The sequence below is a fragment of the Ctenopharyngodon idella genome, chromosome 6, assembly GCF_019924925.1.
Source record: "Ctenopharyngodon idella isolate HZGC_01 chromosome 6, HZGC01, whole genome shotgun sequence".
NCBI classification, from domain to species: Eukaryota; Metazoa; Chordata; class Actinopteri; order Cypriniformes; family Xenocyprididae; genus Ctenopharyngodon; species Ctenopharyngodon idella.
In genome coordinates this window covers 28,328,672-28,350,681 of record NC_067225.1, presented here as the reverse complement: position 1 = coordinate 28,350,681, position 22,010 = coordinate 28,328,672, and the positions used below count along the sequence as shown (strand labels likewise).

Below are 22,010 nucleotides of genomic sequence, written 5' to 3'. Positions count from 1 at the left end.
ATACTTTTTTTATTCTCTAAAAAAGTATCTAATTGCACTACTTGGTTACTTTTTATGGAAAGTAATGCATTACGTTACATTATTTTTGCATTACTTTTTCTCACATGGGCTGGGATTGCTTGTTTGTTTTTTAATTACAAAAAAGTTCTATTTTTGGCAAATGTAAAGACCCTTTCAATGAATGTGAAATGACACTTATCAAAAGTGATAACCCTCAGGCTGAGAAAAAAAAAAAAAGGAAACACAAATGTAATGTTTATCTAATGTCATTTTTGCTTATTCATATATAGTTGAATTGGATCATCGAAGGTCAGCAGCAAAGACATTGCTTAATAAAGTGAGATTAAATACATAAAGTATATTTGTGTTATTTAACAATAATTATTGCAGGTTTGCATAATATTCATAGTTTGTGTTTCACTTTTTTTATTCATTTTGAGGGATACTGAATCTGTTTTTGTGCATTTTGTGCGAGCGAGATGAGTAAATGCATGCTCAAAAAATTGTAGTCTAGAACTACAACGACCATCATCATGTTCACACAGCACACAGTGCCTCTGCACTTACTCCCGATTTCTCTCAACATGGGAACAGGAGAGCTGTCAGTCAGTAAATGGGAAAACAAAGCAACTTGCGTTATGTATTTGAAAAAGTAACTCAGATATTTTGTTGTAAATTCAAAAGTAATGCATTACTTAACGTTACTTGAAAAAGTAATCTGATTACGTAACACATTACTTGAACTGCATTACCCCCAATTAAGTGAAACAATTTGAATTTTGAAACAATTAAGTTTTATTTTGTTGCTAATGAAAATAGCGTGAGATTTCTAAAACTTTAGTTTATAATTCATTCTCAAGAGCAACTGGGAATAAATTTCATTTTTGCTTGGTTTTTGCTTAATGTCCACAATAAAATTTGTATTATTTTCTAGCTGTTCTTAATTTGGCTGTTTTCATTGGGTAAAATTGATTTTGAATGTTAATGATTTCTGTATTCCCCCTTCTTGAAACTGATTGTCTGGTTCATAGTTGGAGGGAAATATCCGCTCAGCCTTCATTTTGCCATGGCAACGCTGCTCATTTTTTTCCTGCTGTTGCTGAATTCATTTGGTGGTTAGAGCAGACTCAACATATTCAACTCAACTTATATAAATATACATACATATATATAGAAAGAGAGATACAATACCATAGTACAAAATGTTCAACTGTGGGGCTTCACAGAGGGTTTAACACACTTCACTTGATCCCATGACTGTGTGAAACCTCTGAAATTTCATGCATGCAGCAAGTTTAATGTGGCCCAGGGGACATTATTACTGCCTTACTAGTATTTTCTTTGTACTAGCCTCAGTAGACTTACTCGTTTACTTAAAAAACATTCAAAGCCAAAGATTTATATTATTTATAAATCCTAAGTGCCTACATTTTTGCATGTATGATGTTGATTCTTAATCTTGATTCTTAATGTATGTTGATTATTTAATGAACTGTAAATCTGTGGATTTTTGCCCCATTTTATGTGTTGATTTTGGAGGTAAATCCTGTGAATTCAGTGGAATTGATTAAAATATAGTAAAATGTGACATAAACAGAAGTTTATTAATTTTTTCAAGATTTCTCAGAATGTCAAAATAATTACAGCAAATGAACATATACTATACTAATCACTCTAAATTATTGATATTGTGGGCAAACATTAGGAAAATTGTTTATTGTGTAGTGGCTTAGAACATTGGCTTCTCCACAGTAAATGAAATGAGACAAACAATACAACCATTCACTCATACACATACACTTCCACATACACAAAACAACAATCCTACATATTCATGTTTTTCTTCATTCTCTCACCTCCCTCCCCAACCCCCAATGAGTAACTGAATGTCTAGATTACACATCAATCCAAAAAGGTATAAAACAAAATATACTTTGTATAAAAATATAGGCAATTACAAAAACCGTAAAGGTAAATATGTCATTTGTTGTCTTGTCAATGTGATGATGACAGTGATTCTATGTGTTTTTGTGTTTTTAGTGAGTGACATTTGACACTCAAGGATTTTAGCAGTACATGTGTAAAGAGTTACCACTCTGCCACTCAAGCTTTGTACTTATAACACAATTTTCCATAGTTCAACTGGTAGAGCATAATGCTAGAAATGGCAAGGTCCTGAGTTTAGTTTCCAGGAAACACACATACAGAATAAATGTATTTTGAATGTTCGAGTTACTTTGAATAAAAGCTTCTGCCAAATGCATAAATGTCTGAAATGCATAAAAATCCTGAACATTAGTGAAGTGAATCAAATCAAAAGTATCAAGTAGAAAACCCTAACATAGGCGACTGACTGCATTTATGTCAGAGAAACGCCAGGGTTGAGAACCATATGCTAGCATGCAAAAATCCACTGAGCGTATCCTAATTTTAAGAACTGTTGAATGCAGACAATAGTAAACTGTTCTGAAATACCTGAAAATATAAGGACAACACTTCACAATGAGGTTCAATTCATTAACATTTATGAATTTGGTATCATGAACCAACTTTTACATTTTAAAGCATTTATTCGTCTAAGTTGATGTTAATTCATGAATATACTATTGTTCATTGTTAATTCATCTTCATTCATAATACTTTAATGTTCATTTTTGATGTTCAAATATGTAGTATATGTAGAAATTAGCATTAACGTAGATTAATAAATGCTGTAAAAGTTTTTTTTTTTTTATCGTTATTTCATGATACTTAAAGGGATAGTTCACCCAAAAATGAATATTCTGTCTTCATTTACTCACCCTCAAGTGGTTCCAAACCTGTATAAATTTCTTTCTTCTGCTGAACACAAAAGAAGATATTTTGAAGAATGTTGGTAACCAAACAGTTGATGGGCCCCATTGACTTCCGTAGTATTTTGTCAAAAGGGCCCATTAACTGTTTGGTTACTGATATTCTTCAAAATATCTTTTGTGTTCAGCAGAAGAAAGAAATTCATACAGGTTTGGAACAACTTGAGGGTGAGTAAATGATGACAGAACATCCATTTTTGGATGAACTATCCCTTTAATGTATTAACTAATGTTAACAAAGATACTTGATTGTTAACCATTACTACTGCAGCAGTTGTAGACTTGAGAATGCGTTCCATACTGAAAATGGATACTTGAGATTTTGGCTCATGTAAACGTATAATACAAATCCTATTCATCATTTAACAGTTTGCGAATTCCTTAAGAGAAGCTTTGGCATGGAAGATCTCTAAAGAATTTTTGCACTGTTGCAGTAAAAACATATTTGAAAGTGTAAATGTTTGATGTTTGTACATAATAGATGTTGTTTCTGAAGCGTTATTATTCATATGCTGCTAAAATTTCAGACTCAACTGGGGCAGATTTAGTTGCCTAGCTGCCTAGTCTTCTCACGTAACAGTTTTTTCATACTTTCATGATTGTTTCTCTCAGCATCATCTCAGTTGTAGTTTTCATCACACCTAATGTTGTTGTGTATGATAGCCCATGATGTTTGTTGACTCTTGTTGATCATTGGATTGATGTTGACTCGAGCCTCTTACATCAGAGTATCGGCCACTTGTGATTGGGTGGCAGAGTGTCCATTGGTGGGGGGTGAATCTGGAGACTCGCCGTTGATGATGGGCTTGTCCAGAGGCTCCTGTTGAGGCAGAGGAGCCACAGACAGCAGTGTGTTGCCTTGGTTATCTTGATCCACTTGGAAGGAGTCCTCAGCCTTGATGAAGATAAGAGACATTAGTTATATATACTTAGCATTGGCGCTAACCCAAACTTACTTTTGATTAATTTGGTATGCGATTAGACGGTTACACTCACCAGTCGTAGCCCTTTTGATTGTCCTCGATGAGTCTTTAGAAAGTATCCAGCTATTAGCAAAGCAGCAAGAAGCAAACCCGCAATCAGAAGAGAAATCAAGACAATTTTAGAGCGCTGGCCCATGCGAGACACCGCCTCATCCACTTCCACCTATAGACACAAACCATTACCAACACATTAGCTTTTTTTTTTTTTTTTTACATGGAAGGTGTTGTAGTTTTTACAGCATTGTGTTCCAATATTGTTTGTGTGTAGCATCATAGGGTGTGCTTATCTGATTTGTCAGCACAGCTATTTAACTCATAATGAGTTACAGCTTTACCTCACCCTAACTTAACACTAAACTATACCACATGGCAAAACATGTAGTGTTTCTGATTCAGATGCCTAACAGGGTGTGTATTATTCATATGGCCTGGAATCTGGGAGTAACACTTTGTTAAACCACTGCACAATCCCAATAGCAGATGTACAAGGCTACATTTTCTCTTCCTTATTTCATACTTAATTTAAGTGTAATTTCCTTTGTATGTGTATGTGTGTTCTTTCATTTTCATCCTGTATATTTGATTACATGATAAAGTTTTCAGTGTTGCTGACCTTATCGGTAATGTTGTCATTGTTGAACTTCCCAGCCATTCCTTCAGGATCAGCTTCATGAAACGCAAACATTACAGAGTTTAGTCTGATTGTTTAGAGCACTGGAAAATATTTAACATTCATCCATAATATAGTCACATATTCATTATTGTTAATTGAAATTCAACTGTAATTTTTAACTTGAAAAGAAAGATAAACTTTTAATGTTGGCTTTAGATAGACAGACAGACAGACAGACAGACATTTATGTTTATGTATTTCATCATATTTAATAAATTGTTAACTTTTCTTATTTTATGGGGTGGGGCCATTTCAATTCACACTCATGAAGTTCAATTAAACTCAAATGTAATTAATATAATTGATATTTGGTGATTTCATGGGATTCATAATAGTGTGTTTGTGGAATATTTTATAACATACATTAAATATAAAACAAGCAAATAGACTACAAGAAGACAATACAAACCTTCAATGCTGTCTCCATAAACCATGATCTCATCTGTGTTGTCTTTCTGATAGATTTCAAGTTTGCAATCTTCACCACAAAGATGTTCTAGAACACTCTGTATCCTGGCTTTAGTCTCTTCCTATTAGATGAAAGGGGTTTTGTATTAAAAAAGTGTTTGTAATAAATGTTGGACACTTAAAATACATATGTAAATTTAATGTGAACTTGAGGAATAGAAAGCGGAGTTTATCTCATCCCCCCCCCTTTCTCTCTCGGTCTCTCTCTCTCTCTCTCTATCTTTCATATTTCTTTCCTTCCTGGAATATGGTGTAATATGAAACCTGTATGTTCAGGTTTTCTCTCATAGCAACAGCCTCCCTTTCTGCTGAATAACGGTTTTGCAGGGAACATTGGTGAATAGAAGAATTCCCATAAGAGCTTTATAAGAATAAGCCATTTTGATCCTAAAGCTTAACACCAAAATAATATCAAAATACTAAAATCGATAAATATATTGCTACTAAAATCAACTGAAAATCATCAGATGTCATGAAGACACAATATAATTTCAATCCAAATCATTTACTCTCATGATGTGTGTTTTTTTTTTTTTTCTTTTTTTTTCTATTTTACTATACTCATATATACTTCATTCTATTGGGTCTCTTTACTGGCTCTGAAACTAAACCAAGAGGCCCGACTATGTATCTTGGCAGAGTTCCTGGCGTGAATTCCCGAACTGCCTCCGCCCATAGCGTGTAATGGAATGCCATTGATGTGCAGGCCGCTAGGCCTTTATGACGGTCCACCCAATGAGACCTGAGCACATGGCATAACACACTTATTAGTGTCTCTAAAGGCTGACTTATAAAAAGTCTTCAACATCCTATATATCATAGTTGGCAAAAAGAAGATGCATCTGGCAGTCTGTCTATAATGTGTAACAAACTAAAGGCTCTGTAATGATGTCTTTTTATTCTAGATTATGCAGATCACTCTTTGGTGTGGGTTTCCTAACATTTAAAGCTGATTGCTGTATAAAGGGTGATTCTCACGAAAACATGCCCAGGTCACATTACACTCCAAAATTCTCTTTAGCGAAATGCCTCTGGAAGTTTTTCTTCTTTTATAATAAATAATCTTACTTTGACAATGAGGGTGCAAATAGGCTACTCGCAACCTACTTGCTAATTGGATGAAAACTTTTAAGAACTACTAGTCTACACTGTTCTACTTCTGTTTATGTAAATCAGCCTACAGCACCATATTCATTTGACTAAAGAGTTCTCAAACTCTGTACTTAGCCACAACTGATCTAGAATCAGCACTCCCACTATATAATATTATTTCCACAGATTCCAGTTATCACAGGATAAACCCAGACCAGAACTTACACATGTGGAGGAGGCCTTTAGTTTCAGCAGCACATCATATTTGTAGCGCACTGGTATTTTATCCACACAGACCACATTGCCCTACAAAAATAAACAAAAAATATAAGATCAGAAGTCTTATTAACATAATAGCACACACAATCTGGGTATAGCCTTTGGCAAAAAATTTTATATACTTTTTTTTTGGTAACACAATACGGGTGCACTAATTTGCTTTAAAGGCAAAGTATGTAAGTTAACTTGATTAACTTTTATTAACTTTAATTAACTTTACTGTGGTATGAATCAGGGCGAGGCCGAGAGCCTGGGACATTTTACGTTGCTGTTTTTATCATGCTTATATGCCGCAGTCAGCCGCTTCATGCTGCTCTTTTCATTTTGTTGCTTGTTTATTACCATTTAAGTTAAGTTTAATGTCCGCCTCCTTCTTCCCTGATCTTGAACTTTGTTACAGTTACATTTGATCCCTTAAATTAACATTATTTTATTTTATTCTAATAACATAAGTCCTATTCATACAGGTCACTTTATCTGACGTATTAAAATTGTAGGGTTACACAACATTGTTTTACTTGGTCAAAACAATAATACCAAAAATACATTTGAGTAAATTGAAAGTTATATTATGATGTGCATTAAAATGCTGATTTCTCTAGATTTAAACATTGTTGAAAACATTTGGGATAATGTAAGTACACAAGTCAACAAAATATATAACATTGTTCTAGTGGGTTTTGGATATTTTAATCAAAAAATCTTACATATTGTGCCTTTAATCCATGCTTAACTAATGCTCTGATATAGCATTGTATTTGCAGCAATTTCATTCACTCTTTTGTTTCTTTATGCTATATTAAAAAAAAAAAAAAAAAGGAATGTTCAAGACATGGTTACGGCCTTGCTATTAGTTAATATAATATGTTGTCAGAGAAAAGGAATTAATACATGATGAAACATTTAATAAATAGCAATTCATGTATTATGTAATCTAAGAATCAGGTAGACTCTTTATTAGTTGCTGATGTGGTAATTGTTAATGGTTTCTTTCTTCCCGAGTCATACATTATCTCATGATTATCTGTGCATTAGTTAAGCATGAATTAATGCATATTAGAGCACCCGTATTGTGTTACCATTTTTTAAAATAATGTTTTGACAATATTAATGAGGTACAATATCTGGTTTCCCCACCTTTGAAGTAACACTGTTTTTTTCAGGTGGGTTTGAGTGGGTCTGATCTGGGGTCTGTGTGTCAGGTTGAGTTGGTTGAGTGGTCTCACTGTCCACTCCTGGTGTCTCTGAGGTCCATGAATCAGGTAAAATGGTTGGGAAAACGACAATCTGGATCTGAGAAACTCCTGTGAGGAAATGTATTTGTTGTTACTTGCCATATTGTTGTAATCATTCTCAGAAAAAAAATAAAAATAAAATTCTCATACAGGTTCATTTTAATTTTTTTTTATTTTATTTTTTTATTTAAAACAATGTCATCACCTGTTTTGGTCATAAATACCTAGTTATTTTTTTTTCTTGTTTGTTGACTAATGTTGTACAAGTTAATCAGCTAAATAAATAAATAAAAATAAAGGGAAAACAAAAGAAAAGGAGCAAAATATGAAGATTCATATCTTTAATTACAAAGAATACACAGAATGGTATTAAGAAATAGCACCTTTATTAATTAATTTATTAATTTATTTGTTGAATTTATTTATTTTTTACCTTTGACATGCACCTTTACTGTTGGAGCAACTAAATCATTATCCCCACGGATGATGCCTTCCGAATCTTCACAAATCACAGCTGAAATGTAAGGTAAATGTTGTCAGAGCAGCTCATTCATACTAACTGCATCCAAAGTGTCATGATATATAAATCTTTACTCGGCAGATGATGAAACGAAAAAAAGAAGAAAAAAAAGGTCACACTTTAGATTAGGGTCCAATTCTCACAATTAACAAACTTTTAACTAAGACTTTTGCATCAATAAACTCTTAATTACTGCTTATTAATAGTTAGTAAGGTAGTTGTTAAGTTTTGGTATTGGGTAGGATTAAGGGATGTAGAATATGGTCATGCAGAATAAGGCATTAATATCTGCTTATAAATACTATTAAACAGAAAATATCCTAGTAATATGCATGCTAATTAGCAACTAGTTAATAGTGAGAATTGGACCCTAAATAAAAGTGTTACCAAAAAATGTAATAATGATAACAATAATAATAAAATACCATAGACTTGCATTGAAGGAGGGATCTGAGACACAGACCCCTGAATATTATATATTATGTTACACTACCGTTCAAAAGTTTTCTCTTTCTTTCTTTCTTTCTTTTTTTTTGTTGAAAGAAATTAATACTTTTATTTAGCAAGGATGTATTCAATTAATCAAAGTGACATCAAGACATTTACGGTAACACTTTATTTTAGGATCTTTTAGCTAGTTGCATATTAGCATACATATTACTAGAATATTGTCTGTTTATTAGTACTTATTAAGCACATATTAATGCCTTATTCTGCATGACCATATTCTACATTCTTAATCCTACCCAATACCTAAACTTAACAACTACCTTAATAATGATTAAATTAGTAAATTAGGAGTTTATTGAGGGGAAAAGTCGTAGTTAATAGTTTATATGTGTTCCCTATACTAAAGTGTTACCACATTTACATTGTTACAAAAAAAAATCTATTTCAAATAAATGCTATTGTTTTAAATTCTTTCTATTTTCCATCAAAGAATCCTGTACAAAATGTATCACAGTTTCCACGAGAATATTAACACAACAGGTTTCTACATTGATAATAATAAGAAATGTTTCTTGAGCACCAAATCAGCATATTAAAATGATTTTTGAAGGATCATGTGACAACCGAAAATTCAGCTTTGATTTCACAGTATTACTGTTTTTACTGTATTGTTTGATCAAATAAATGCAGCCTTGGTGAACAGAAGAAACTTCTTTCAAAAACATTAATAAATCTGTCCCCAAACTGGTAGTACAGTATATACTGTAGCAACCACCCACAACAACCTAGCATCACTTTTGCGACATTTGCATGGGTAAGCACCACTCACATTTTATTCTGAAATGTATCTAGATAATAGATAATTAGATTCGAATTAATAAACTTAAAAACTGAGCTGTAAATCATGAATGTAGATGTGTTATTTTAAATCTCTTGTCACAATATTGTGGCTTTGGCAAAGTTCTACAGACTCAAAGCCAATTAGGATTTCAGGGGAGCACAAGTTTTTCGTTTTTGTTTTTTTCCTATTTTATTTATTTTCAGTCTTTATCACCCACAAGCACTGTAGCGTATGAATTAAAAACTCACTTGTGTTAGAGCCGACACTGAGCCATGGTGCTCATGTTGGTGATGTGAGTGACTGTGAGTGACTGTGTTCAACTGAATAAATCCAAACTAACTGAATTGTGAATCTTTGATGTATGTTTAGCATTTTCCATTAGTCCATTAAATTGCATAATGTTTTTCAGAGGAATGAATACTGACCTAAATTCTAGTTTTGGCACTGAGCGGCTCTATAGGGCTGCGCCTGGTATGAATCAGTGAGCTGAATCTCTGCTGTTTGTAATTAATAGAATGATTGAGCGTGAATACATCAGCACAGACTGAGCTAATAAAACCTTAGCCTTTCCCCTCCTCCGTGCAAGAAGAGGTCCTGACCTCTGACCCCGACCCTGCCTCAACACACTCCCCTTTGGACTCTGTAGAGAGAGTCAGTCAGAGGTTAAAAAGAAAAGAATAGGGAAAGAAAAGGGTGCAGGGAGATGGAAAGAGGAAATAAAAGAGACTCTTATGTCTCCGAGATCCTTCTGGAGCCATTTCTCATTTGCACATGATTATGTGCAGAAAATTTTGATTTATGTGATTTTCTGCTAGAGATGTTTTGAATAAAGGAGTGATTCTATTTTAAAAGAGAGATCTTTTTTTTGTCTTTGGTCATGTGTTCAGTGCTCAGCACGATACTCTTGAAACTTAAAGTGAGACAGTACGGAGTCAGATCACTGTCAGAATGATTTAGTGCGGTTTAAGACACCCGTTCCATCCATTATAATGAATGTTTAGCATTATTTACATAATTCTTTTGAGCAGACAATGCACTTTTCTCAAGTTCACAATGAGTGAATTATTTTGAATAGATCTTTTGATTGGTTACCCACTAAAGGTTGGCATTCGATTTTTCAAAGATTTGATAGTCAGTAAACAAGACTTCCCACATTTTACTTTGTCTTTAAATCATAATAGCAATGAGAAGTGAAATATGATATGGTACAATAGCACTGCTTGAGTATTTTCTCTCTTGGATTAATCTCTTTGGCTTTATTGTATTTGTATGTCTGGATAAAAGTCTATTTAAAATGTATCTTGATGCTAGCCTCTAGATTTTTCCATGCTAATATTTCAAGGGGAATTTAACCAAGAATGAATTGGGTTTATTTGTCTACTGTCTAGTTTATTTTTGACTAAAAGAGTTATGCAAATCGGGTAATGGCGAAAGCACAGCCAAAAAGTATCACTGAATGCAATTTACACAATGTAATAACACCATATTTTAAATTGGTTTTGAGTGTTAGTTTGTGGAGGCGTAACTGTTTAGTGAATTCGTCCCTCAGTGTTTTGTAAATTAGATTTATAAGCAGGATTAGGTAGCTCCACAAGAACAACACATTCCTCTTCTATGTAATAGACGTTCCAATTTGGTATGTGTACAAGTGACTGATTTATTGAAAAGGTTTTTTTTTAACCAGGAAACTTAGTGTAAAACTAGGATTGCTTTAGATATAGGCTACAGTAGGGGTGTCCAGTCCTGCTTCTTTATTGCCACTGTCCTGCAGAGTTCAGCTCCAAACCCAATTAAATACACCTGAACCAGCTAATCTAATGCTGTGTTCGAAATCACGACCTATACCCTCATTCACTATTCCCTACATTATAGTCCACTTAAAGGAGTGAATGAAACGAGTGAGTGAATTCGGACACTGAGTGCGCCGGAAGGGCTGCCGATTGCGCGTAGTTTGTGCTTGCTGTTTAATAATCATTTAAAATGTAGCAAACTGGCAGCTCCAGTAGTAAAGAATATTTATGTTAAATTCTGCCATGAAAACTAGCACGTACAAACCTTAATCAAATGATTTAATGATCAATTAAAAAGGAAATTATACCTGTATGATATTATACTGGACCAGCGCGGTTTGGAAAATGAATGGATGATTGATTCAGCTGCGGGCGTCATCTCCTGGTGAGACGCGGGAATTCATTCAGCACACGACTCTCACAGTGCATTATGGGTATTCTCTAGCCGTTGAGCGTGCATCGGTTGTACACTCGTTATTGCAGTGCATTGTGGGATTGAATGAGTGCCCTCAACGTCTTCCACTATGGTTTCGGACACCCCTACAAATGGCTGTCCCCTCAAATAGTGCCCTATTTTGCGGGTATAGGGGGCGATTTCGGACACAGCCTAAGTCTTACTAAACTAGGCAATGTTGGTTCTGGAGAGCCGCTGTTCTGCAGAGTTTAGCTCCAACCCTAATCAAACACACCTGAACAAGCGAATCAATGTCTTCAGGATTACTAAGGCTATAGATTGGTGAGTTTTTTTTTTTTGTCCTTTTTCCAGAGTTGGAGCTAAACTCTGCAGGATAGCGGCTCTCCAGGACTGATGTTGCCTATCCCCTGTACTAAGCTAGAAATGTCCAGGCAGTTGTGTAATCTCCTTGCCAGCAATGAGATTAAATAGAGATCAATAGAGACTTTTGCCTTCTTTTTCCAATAATCTCACGTATCTCTAGATCACATGTGTCAAACTCTGCTCCTAAAGTCCAATGTCCTGTAGAGTGTAGCTCCAACCAGCTCCAAAACACCTGCCTGGAAGTTTCTAGCAGAGATGTCTTATTATTAGGAGATGATATGAGGGTACATGGCTCTACAATTGGAGAAAGCATAATAGCTAACTTGGATCAAGTGTGCCTTGATAACTAATCACATTACATCCTTGGTGTCATTTGAATTTTGTTCGAGTTGTGTGACAGTTAATCATTGTTTGCGGTTACCACAAAAAATGAACAAGAAGTACCGTAAACCAAATCATATAAACTTTTGGTATAAACTCTAAAAATAGCAAGAAAGCATTGAAGAGAGCAAACGTGTTGAAGATTAGTCGATGGGCTGTCGATTCATTAAATAAGCCATTTTCCCACAAAAGCAGTTTATTCAGCATAGTGAAGCCTGTCCTCCATTGAAATCCATAAAAAAACAGCCTCTTGTCTCCTCCTCTGCGTACCACAGCGTTAGCAGGCTTTTCACTTTTTTTCTAACCTTGCAGGCTTGCCTTCAAGTGGCTTTGGCTGTATTCGAAAACTTAGGCAGCTTACTTGTTACCTCGCTGCCTTATAAGCAATGACTCTGCAGGCAGCGTTTGCGCATGAAGATACCTCACGAAACGAGGCAGCGTAACGGTTTAATGATCTTCAGCAAAATAGTGCGAGCTTTGGTGAGAACTAAACTAATATTTAATTACTACAGTAGTAATTTCTCGCTAGAAATGACATCAGAATTGTACATTTGCACACAAACTGACCAGAATCCACAACTTTCAGGTGCCATCTTTATTTTTTAGCTCAACTGTCACCGAATGGAACGCAGAGGATTGTGGGATATCAAAGGCAGCGGATACATCTATTATCTATTATAAATCAATCAATCTAAGGTATCTCATAAGACCGGAAGTGAAGCTAACTTTGGATTCAGATGTGCCTTGATGCCTTCCTACCTTGGAATGCGTCCTCTGAAGCCAGCGTTTTTCAGTTTTTGGATGCAGCCGTGGTCTTATTATTGGGAGATATGAAGGTCCATGGCTCTACCATTGGAGAACACGTAACGGCTAACTTGGATCACATGTGCCTTGATAACCAATCACATTACAGCCTTGACATCAAATTTCATTGAGTTGTGTGACAGTTAATCACTGTTTGTGGATACTATAGAAATGAATGAGAAGTGCTTTTTCGGTATGAACTCTAAAAATAGATCAATCCAAAATGAATGTTTAAGAGCAAACATGTTGAAAATTATTTGATGGGCTGTCGATTCATTAAATAAGCAGTTTTCCCACAAAAGCAGATTATTCAGCATAGTGAAGGCTGTCCTCCATTGACATCCATTAAAAAAAATGGCCTCTGCTCTCCTTCCATGCATACCGCAGTGTTAGCAGGCGTTTTCAGTATGACCTTTCAGTATAAAAAAATGGTAACACTTAATAGTGAGAACTGGACCCTAAACTTAACTAATTGCTTATTAGCATATTACTAGGATACTGGCTGTTTATTAGTACTTATAAAGCACATATTAATGTCTTATTCTGCATGACCATATTCTACATCCCTAATCTTACCCAATTCCTAACCAATACCTAATCTAAACAACTACCTTACTAACTATTAATAAGCAGTAATTAGGAGTTGATTGTGATCATAGTTAATAGTTAGTTAATAGTGAGAATTGGACCCTATAGTGCGACCAAAAAAATGATATATTTTTATAATGGTATACATTAATTTTACTGTATAGCAGCTCTATATTCTAACTCTTTAAGACTCTTATCTCCTGAGCCATGAAATAACAACCTGAGTAGTAAATGTTCCTGTGGCTTCTGGCATACGTTTTCAGCATTACATATTAATTAATGCCAAGGATTTTGTTTTCATCACCATGTGCTGAATCACCTAGTGGGCACATTCAGATCTTGTTTTCTCCTCCTCTTGCTTCTCTGAGCCCTTGTTCCTATCATGACCTCACCCCAGCGGTATTCACTCATTCACTCACTTCCCCTGGGCCCCTACCAGCCTGATACGGCTTTGTTTATTACCCTGCTTATTAATTGGTTAAATGGAGACAAATGTGTTTGGTATCAGGCATGTGTGTGTGTGTGGTATTCAGAGGCGTATTGTTTTGATAGTTTAATTTAATTTAGAGGCACTTGTAAACAGAGCAACTGTGCAAACGTCTTATCCAACACAGATTTAATGATGCTTATGTCCTTATTTGTTTTTTCTAAAAGATTTGCTTTGCAGAGTAGCGGGCTTGTTGAACCAAAATATTATATTAGGTATGCAAAGAAAACAGAAAGGTACTGTAACCCTAAATTGACCCTTGGCTGGAATCACTTTGCTTCACTTCCTTCCTCCCTTCCTGTAATATGACAGATTGATTTTAAAGAAGATTAACATTCAGCAGTACAACCTGTTTTTGTTCATGAAAGTACGTTTTTATTTTTATTTATTTTTTTTATTTTTTGGAGATTAAATGTCGCAACTGTTTAGTGAATTGGCCACATTTTATAGTAATAATGTTTAACATTCACTGCTCTTCGAAAGTATGGGGTCGGTAAAATTTTTTTTTTTTTTTTTTAATGTGATTCTCTTATGCTTACCAAGGCTGTGTTCATTTGATCAAAAATACAATAAAAGTATTAATTTCTTAAAAAAAAAAAAAAAAAAAAAAACTCACTGACCCCAAACTTTTTAATTGTAGTGTATTTTTTTTTAATGTAAAACAAGGTTTTACTGTCTTGTGTCAATGGAGAACATTTATAATCTTAGTGAACCGTCTATAAACCATCTAATGGTGCTTTATTGAAGCCAGAAACCAAATTGTTGATGTAAAGAACTTATAATGTAACATCAAAAACTTTTGTCTCTGTATAGCCAACTATAGCATACAGTGACATTTTCTTTATAAGAAGAGGTTCTTGGACCATTGGATAAGAGTAGATTGGCATGCTAACACTGAATTTCTCAGCAATATGTGACACACTTGACCGTCACAGCTGTTGTCTTGTGCTATAGAAAGCATATCTGGAGGTGACAGCAACTTGATACACAGTACACTTTGTCTACTGTCGGTCACCAGTGGCTTTTGGACTTCAAGGCAAGACAACAAAAGTGTTTCATTCCAGAGTTTGTGTTTTCTCGCATACACTCCTAAGAGATCTATATTGTCACTCTTTGGTCTTGTTTTCAACACTATTATCTGCCATATGACTTTTGTCTGGTAACTGTTTAGAGAATATGTTGAATGATTGAATCATGTAGAAACTACTTTGAAAGCATTTGAAGTTTCAGCACAAACACAATGAGACTTTGCTCTGAAAGCTCTACATAGTTTAGTATAGCTGACAGTAAATTAAACCATATCAAGAGCTCTGAATAGCCATGGCCTGAGGTACAATAGAGCACATTACTCAAACTACCACATGAAAACATGGCTTCAGTTTGGCAGAAGGTACATTAGTGACACAATTTTTTCTCATTTTTTACTCGTTTTGTTATGGTGGTACAAATCTAACACATCTCAAAACATACCATAGTAAGTGAGAGAAAATTGACAACATCACGGTCCCTGCAATTCATTCAACAGGGAATGAATATCTGGCTAAAATAGAGAGAAGTATGGATGGGAAATGCATTTTAAAAAGTTAAAGGAATAATTAAGGTATAGTTAACCCAAAAATGAAAATTTTGAATGAAAAATCATTTCTAAACTGTATGACTTTGTTCTGTGGAACACAAAGAAGAAATTTGGCCATACAATGAAAGTCAGAAAAAAGAATATGGAAGCTTGTTTCCAACACTGAATAAAAAAATAAAAAAATAAAAAAGGTCATTTGGACTTTTTATCTCACAATTCTGACTTTTTTCCTCACAATTGCAAATTTACACCTCGCAATTCTTACTTTTTTTCTCAGAATTGCAAATTTACACCTCGCAATTCTTACTTTTTTTCTCAGAATTGCGTGATATGACACAATTCTGACTTTTTTCTCGCAATTGTTTATTTCACGCAAATATGAGGAAAAGTCATAGAATTGGGAGAACAAGTAGAATTGCAAGATATATGAACTCGCAATTGTGAGAAAAAAGTCAGAATTGCGAAATTATTTTTTTTTCTGATTCTGTGGCGAAAAACAACTTTCATAGAAGATTAACAAAGTTGACATATTTATTATTTTTGGATGAATTATCCCTTTAAGAAAAATGTATATGCATGTATTTATTTAAGTAGTTAAATACATACTTGATTTTTTTTTTTTTTCTCTGAAAATTTCAGTGACATTTTGCATGATACTAATTGCATTTTTCTTTCTTTATAATTGTTCTTGATTATGGACATCTGTTCACAGGCCAGAGAAACATCTTTTTACCAAACATGTTTGTTTTTAGAAAGAAATGATGAAGGTGAAATGTTAACATCAATACTTGTCCAGATGAACATAAACACATATAGACCAATTCACTCGCGCACACGCACTATCCCCATCTCCAACGTTAAAATTAACCATCTTACAACCATAGGGGAACATTTATACAACCCCCTACCACACAGATGTTATATCTATTCACCCCCATCCCCCTTACTCCTCAACTCATCTTCACCCCATTCCCTCCACTTTTCCCATCACATATCAGGAAGTTACATCCCTCCTTCGCTTACATTCTAAAAAATGCTGGGTTGTTTCAACCCAAATTTGGGTCAATATGGACAAACCCAACCGGTGGGTTGAAAAGTTTAACCCAATGGTTGGGTTTGTCCATATTTGACCCAAATTTGGGTTGAAACAACCCAGCATTTTTTTTTTTAGAGTTTACTGTCTCTGCCTTTCCCTCAAAGCCTCTGGGAATTCCCAGTCATGGAATATTTTGACATTCCAACCCCAGGAATGCTTGAATAACAGGACTGGATGGATTCCTTTTAAGCCTTAGGGATGAAGGAATGATAAAGGAAGCTATCATGGCAGAAAGACTGGGGGTGTCAATAAAGTGCTATGTATTTGTTCTACATCTGGACTGTGATCATCAAGGCTGCTCACACTACTTGGCGATGTCCCACGTCACAGCTTCTCTGTGAGTCGACAGCACGCTCGATACATCATCATGCCCTGCTTCACACTTGATAACACTGACAGTTCGTCAGCTGCTATGAGAGATCAGCTTTACTACAGCAGATGTATGAGCATATGCTTCCAACCCCCGTCTCAAGTACATCTGTCACTTTTGCCTATTGAAGGCAAAGGAATTGTCCTCAAATCTCCTTCACAAATTAACTTTTTTTATTCACTAACAAAAAAATCTCAGACTTACATTGAAGGAGGACCAGAATGTCAACACGGCTTGTGCATTGGGATTAGCTCTTTTGATGAAGCAATCATCCAGAATGCCATAGCAAGCATTCAGAATACACAAACAACCACTTAGAGCACCATAGCAACAACTTAGAACACCCTAGAAACCATTAAGTACACCCTGGCAACTGTCCAGAACACCCCACAAATCACTTAGAACACCTTAAAAAGTGCATAGCAATGCCCTGGTAACCACCCAGAACACCCAAGCAACCATCCAGAACACCTTAGCAACTGCATAGCAATGACCTGGCAACCAACAACAACACGTAGTGTTAGTTTTACACGGGCAAACATCACCATTCAAACATTTGAAGTTATTCTCACCAAGGCTGCATTTATTTGATTGAGACTGTGATATTGTGACTGTCTTTAGATCACTGCAGGTTTAAGGAGAAAATACTCAGCAATGATGTTGACTGATGAATTTGCACATGGTTTGTCTTAATGGATATTAAAAACACCACATAAAAAAACAACATTAAAAGCTTGATTTTCACCACAGGGGGTCTTTAAGGGTATATTTACATGACAACAATGTGCTAAAAATAGAAACGTTTTTTTCTTTGCAGTTTTCGTGTGCAGACAACACCACTGTCAAAAATGATCCGCATTGACACGGATCCACACATATGACTAAAAATGCTGCATTATTCATGCAATGCCATTAGTTGGTGTAAAGAAACACTACGCTCCTATAGACTGAACATGTAATACGCATGCGCATGACGTCTCCATTTTCACAAATTCGCCTTTTTGTAGTTTACACAGAGATGATAATGGTATCATTTTCAAGAACTTGCACTTTTAATCCCGTTTTTAAAAGTCTGTGTTTTCAAGTCCCCAAAACGCCGTTGTCGTGTAAATGAGCAGCCAAAACACATAAAAAGTTTTACATTTTTAGTTGAAAAACTGTGTCATGTAAATGGCCCCTTAATGTCTTTATGGCCACTTTTTTAAATGAACATATGAAAGTATTCTCTTTTCAAAAAGTAAAAAAAAAAAAATCTTACTGACCCCAAATTATAATTCATGATAGTTGTCTTAACTAATTAAAAAAAAAATTGAACCTTATATACTGTAAATCTCTCTCTGATGTTGAGAAAGCAATATAGAACATTTTGTTCAGTTCTGCGCTGCTTGAGTAAAGATGCCTGGTCTTCTGCTGCTTGCTACACTGTGACTGAGCGTTCCCTTAGGGATACTGGAATTTGAGACTCAAACAATCTAGTTAAAGGGAAGGAGGAATGTAACTCTGGACCTCCCCCCCCCTCTCTCTCTCTCTCTCACACAGCATGCCCCCCTGACCTCTGACCCCTCAGTCTCTCTCTTTCTCTCTCTCTCAGTAAACGAGTGTGGGGCCCACATTGTCTCCACCCAAACAGGGAGGGCATCAAACATATGGAGGAAAGACAGACTCTTATGTTTCTAATCAGACACTTCTTGAGTAGCCCAACCCCTTCACTCTCTGCCAAAGCATCATTATCATCAGAGCTCATACGCCCTTTAAGCTACAATAACGGAGTTGTGGAACCAAAGCCAATGAGAACAAAATCTGTTCTTGGTTGGTGTGAATAAGGGAATGCATGCGTTGCCCCAAACCTGCCTTGGAAAATAAACATGATACTGAATGACTAGTATGACACAATAGCTATGTTTCCATCACTGTTTTTATACGCAATCTGAAGTACGCATTAAAAAACGGGCGACGGAAATGGCAAATTTAAAAAAAAAAAAAAAAAAAAATCCCTTCGCAAAAAAGTGTTGAGGTGGTTTTTGACTTGTGCGAAAAAGAGTTAATGCAAATAATGTGAGATGGAAACGCATTTGCTGCATAAATTCTGACATAGCAAACATTAAACCCACAAGCGACTAACCGGCTGTTTCCGCTGATGGTGTTTTATTTACTGTTGGTTACTACACTGTAAAAAATTAAAGTGGAGAAAACTTTACAGTTTAAGGCAACCAGCTGGAGGAGATTTTTGAGTTTTCTCAACTTGTTGTATAACAAGTTCAATTTAAGTTGAGAAAACTCAATCTCCTGCAGCCAGTTGCCTTAAACTTTTAAGTATTCTCAACTTTTGAATTTTTACAGTGTAGGTCACTAATACCACCGTCATTCGCTCTAACAACTTGATGGAAACGCACCTAATTAAGGCCCAAGACCTGAAGGGGCGAAGGCCCTATTGTTTTCCTATGGATTATTATTATTATTTTTTTCCGACTTCTTGGGCACTTTTGGGGCCCTTAACATGCTCTTAAACTCTTGAAACTTTGCACAAGGCCCATCATCACTGCTTGCAGCTATATTTCGCATTTGTTTTTAATTATTTTGTTTTGTTTATTTGCTTTATGTTTGGATGGAAATCAGCTAGTGACTGAAACAAACAGAAACTTGCTCACTTGTATTATTTTGACACTTTGAAATTTATAAAATTGTTTATTCATATTAATGCATAGTTAAGTGTATTTTTATACATTTTTAATAACATTTTATGCATGGACTTATAGTAATTTAATATAATTATTTTATCCATTTTCTTTACTTAAAATATTTTACTTGAATATTTAAAAAAGTATTTTAAACTTTAAATACTTAATACTCATGTCAGTCTGTTGTCAAAACTGTTGGCTCATATCTGCAATTTAGCAGGATTTATTGCCAGTGCTCAAACATTTTCTTAATTGGTATTTTGTGTTGTTTTCCAGTAATAAAAACTATATTCCTTAAACAAGATACATTAAATTGATAAGTACAATTGTGAGTTATTGTTGTTGTTGTTTTCTTTTTCAGAGAAAATATCTTGAATTCATTTTATAAATACTTTTTTCATATTTTATACATACTTATTTCATATTTTAATCTATAAATCTCAAGTAAATTTTAGTTAGATATTGGCTTAAAACAAGAAATATAAAATAAATGAAAAGAAAATAATCTTAATTCTAATTTAAAAGATATATTCTCTAAAAGCACGTCTTAATATTTAATACATTTTTTTTTCAAATAGGTTTAGATATTTTACTGGTAAATAAGATGTATTCAGAAAATAATATTGCACCACTGCATCTGCTATTTGTAGTTGTGGTAATGTAAACATCAGTGTTTGTTTCTGTCTCTTGAGGAACTTTGAAATGTGTATTACATCCTACGGTCCACAACCTTTTCTTCCCAGAGTCTTTTAAACACCTGGATGCTTCATAGTCCGCCAAATTAACAAAATCCTCTTTATGCCTAATGGAATAACAACAGATGGACTTTTTAGCATACAGACACACACAGCCACCTGGTGATATAATATATGCACAGATACACTGAGTGGAAGAGAGCGATTCAATTGATCTCAAGCCATTAACTTCAGAGGAAACTCATCAACTTTACTTAAAGCGTATTGCTGTGATGCAAAGGGGTGTGGTAGCTTCACAGGCAGCGAGATAGAGTGGATTAGAGAAATGCATGCCTGATAGAAACCACTGAAACTTCTACACTAAAACTAATAGTTACTTTCTAATAGTTACTAAATGTTTGGAGTAGATAAGACCTGTTTAATAGCAAAATGTTTATGTACCGCATGCTCCTCCCTTAAAGCTGCACAACATCTTGAGTGATGCAAAGTTAGATCCAAATATCTGCAGCAGAAAAAAAAAAGTAAAGTAAATTGTACTCACCTTGAAATAAGACAGCAAAAATACAGACTAAGAAAGCAACATCTGAGGATTTATGGCATTTTCTGTGTGTCGCCATCCTGAGCGAGCGGTCCTGCAGCATGTGGTGTGACTGTGAGAGTGGGTGAGGTTTTGGTTTGTTTCACTGTGTGTCACACGAGGGATAAAGCCAATGCCTGTGCTCTTATAGATTCAAGTGTGTGGCCCTTCCCCCTCTCTCTTTCACTCTCTGCCACTCACTGTTCCACTCTATTCTGTTTTCTTCATTCCCCTGAGCTGTGTTGTAATTATGGAGTTTAGTGTCTTTATTCAGAGTAGATCAAATTGTATGTTTCTAAGTCTTTTGAAGTGTAAATTAAGACAAAATAAGAGACAGCATCAATGCATATTTATCCATTGGCTTGCTGTGATGCCAGTCTGAGAACTCACATTGTAAAAAGTATATATTATTTTTGTAGTTATCCTGTGACACTGGAAAAACCTAGTTTTCAGTTGTTTTGTGTGGATATTTTGTAAGTTATGTGTGTTTGAACATTGTAAAGCACTGTTTAAAAACTGAATGCAAACATTTATTCTTGTGTAATTCCTAAACCTAAATCTGAAAGTGGATGAGAAATGGCTTCTTTGTCCTATTTCAAATAATAATGGTGTTTTAGGCAGTATTCCAGCAGTAGGCTCACAGAATCAAATGTTTGTTGTAATTTCTAGTGTTATGTTAATGCATACTTTCCAGACTCAATGTGACTCAAGTAGGCTAATAGTCAAGTAACATTTAGTGATTTTAGGATGTTCATATCAAGATATTAGGATTTTATTGTCTGTGCAAGTATCTGTAC

General features: G+C 34.9%; 2 protein-coding genes across 2 annotated transcripts in view; one reads left to right on the top strand and one right to left on the bottom strand.

Annotated features, from left to right (window-relative positions):
- grm4 (glutamate receptor, metabotropic 4) overlaps positions 1-22,010 on the top strand; it is a 217,140-nt gene that overhangs the window by 7,796 nt on the left and 187,334 nt on the right. The gene's annotated exons all lie outside the window — the stretch shown is intronic.
- si:ch211-286o17.1 (uncharacterized) lies at positions 1,586-21,344 on the bottom strand. The gene is made up of 8 exons (XM_051896230.1): positions 21,178-21,344; positions 8,016-8,096; positions 7,485-7,651; positions 6,294-6,374; positions 4,918-5,038; positions 4,449-4,501; positions 3,849-3,998; positions 1,586-3,747 (listed from the first exon to the last, which is right to left on the bottom strand). The coding sequence occupies exons 1-8, from the start codon at positions 21,275-21,277 to the stop codon at positions 3,571-3,573; spliced, it is 930 nt and encodes a 309-aa protein (XP_051752190.1). The 5' UTR covers positions 21,278-21,344; the 3' UTR covers positions 1,586-3,570.

What these genes read in the sequence shown, in the direction of transcription:
- si:ch211-286o17.1 (XM_051896230.1), bottom strand. Translation starts at nt 21,277, where the DNA reads ATGCTGCAGGACCGCTCGCTCAGGATGGCGACACACAGAAAATGCCAT. An exon ending in AGTAAAGGTGCATGTCAAAG is followed by an intron (nt 7,652 to 8,015) that starts GTAAAAAATAAA and finishes ATTTCCTCACAG; the next exon opens with GAGTTTCTCAGATCCAGATT. An exon ending in AATCAAAAGGGCTACGACTG is followed by an intron (nt 3,748 to 3,848) that starts GTGAGTGTAACC and finishes ATCTTCATCAAG; the next exon opens with GCTGAGGACTCCTTCCAAGT.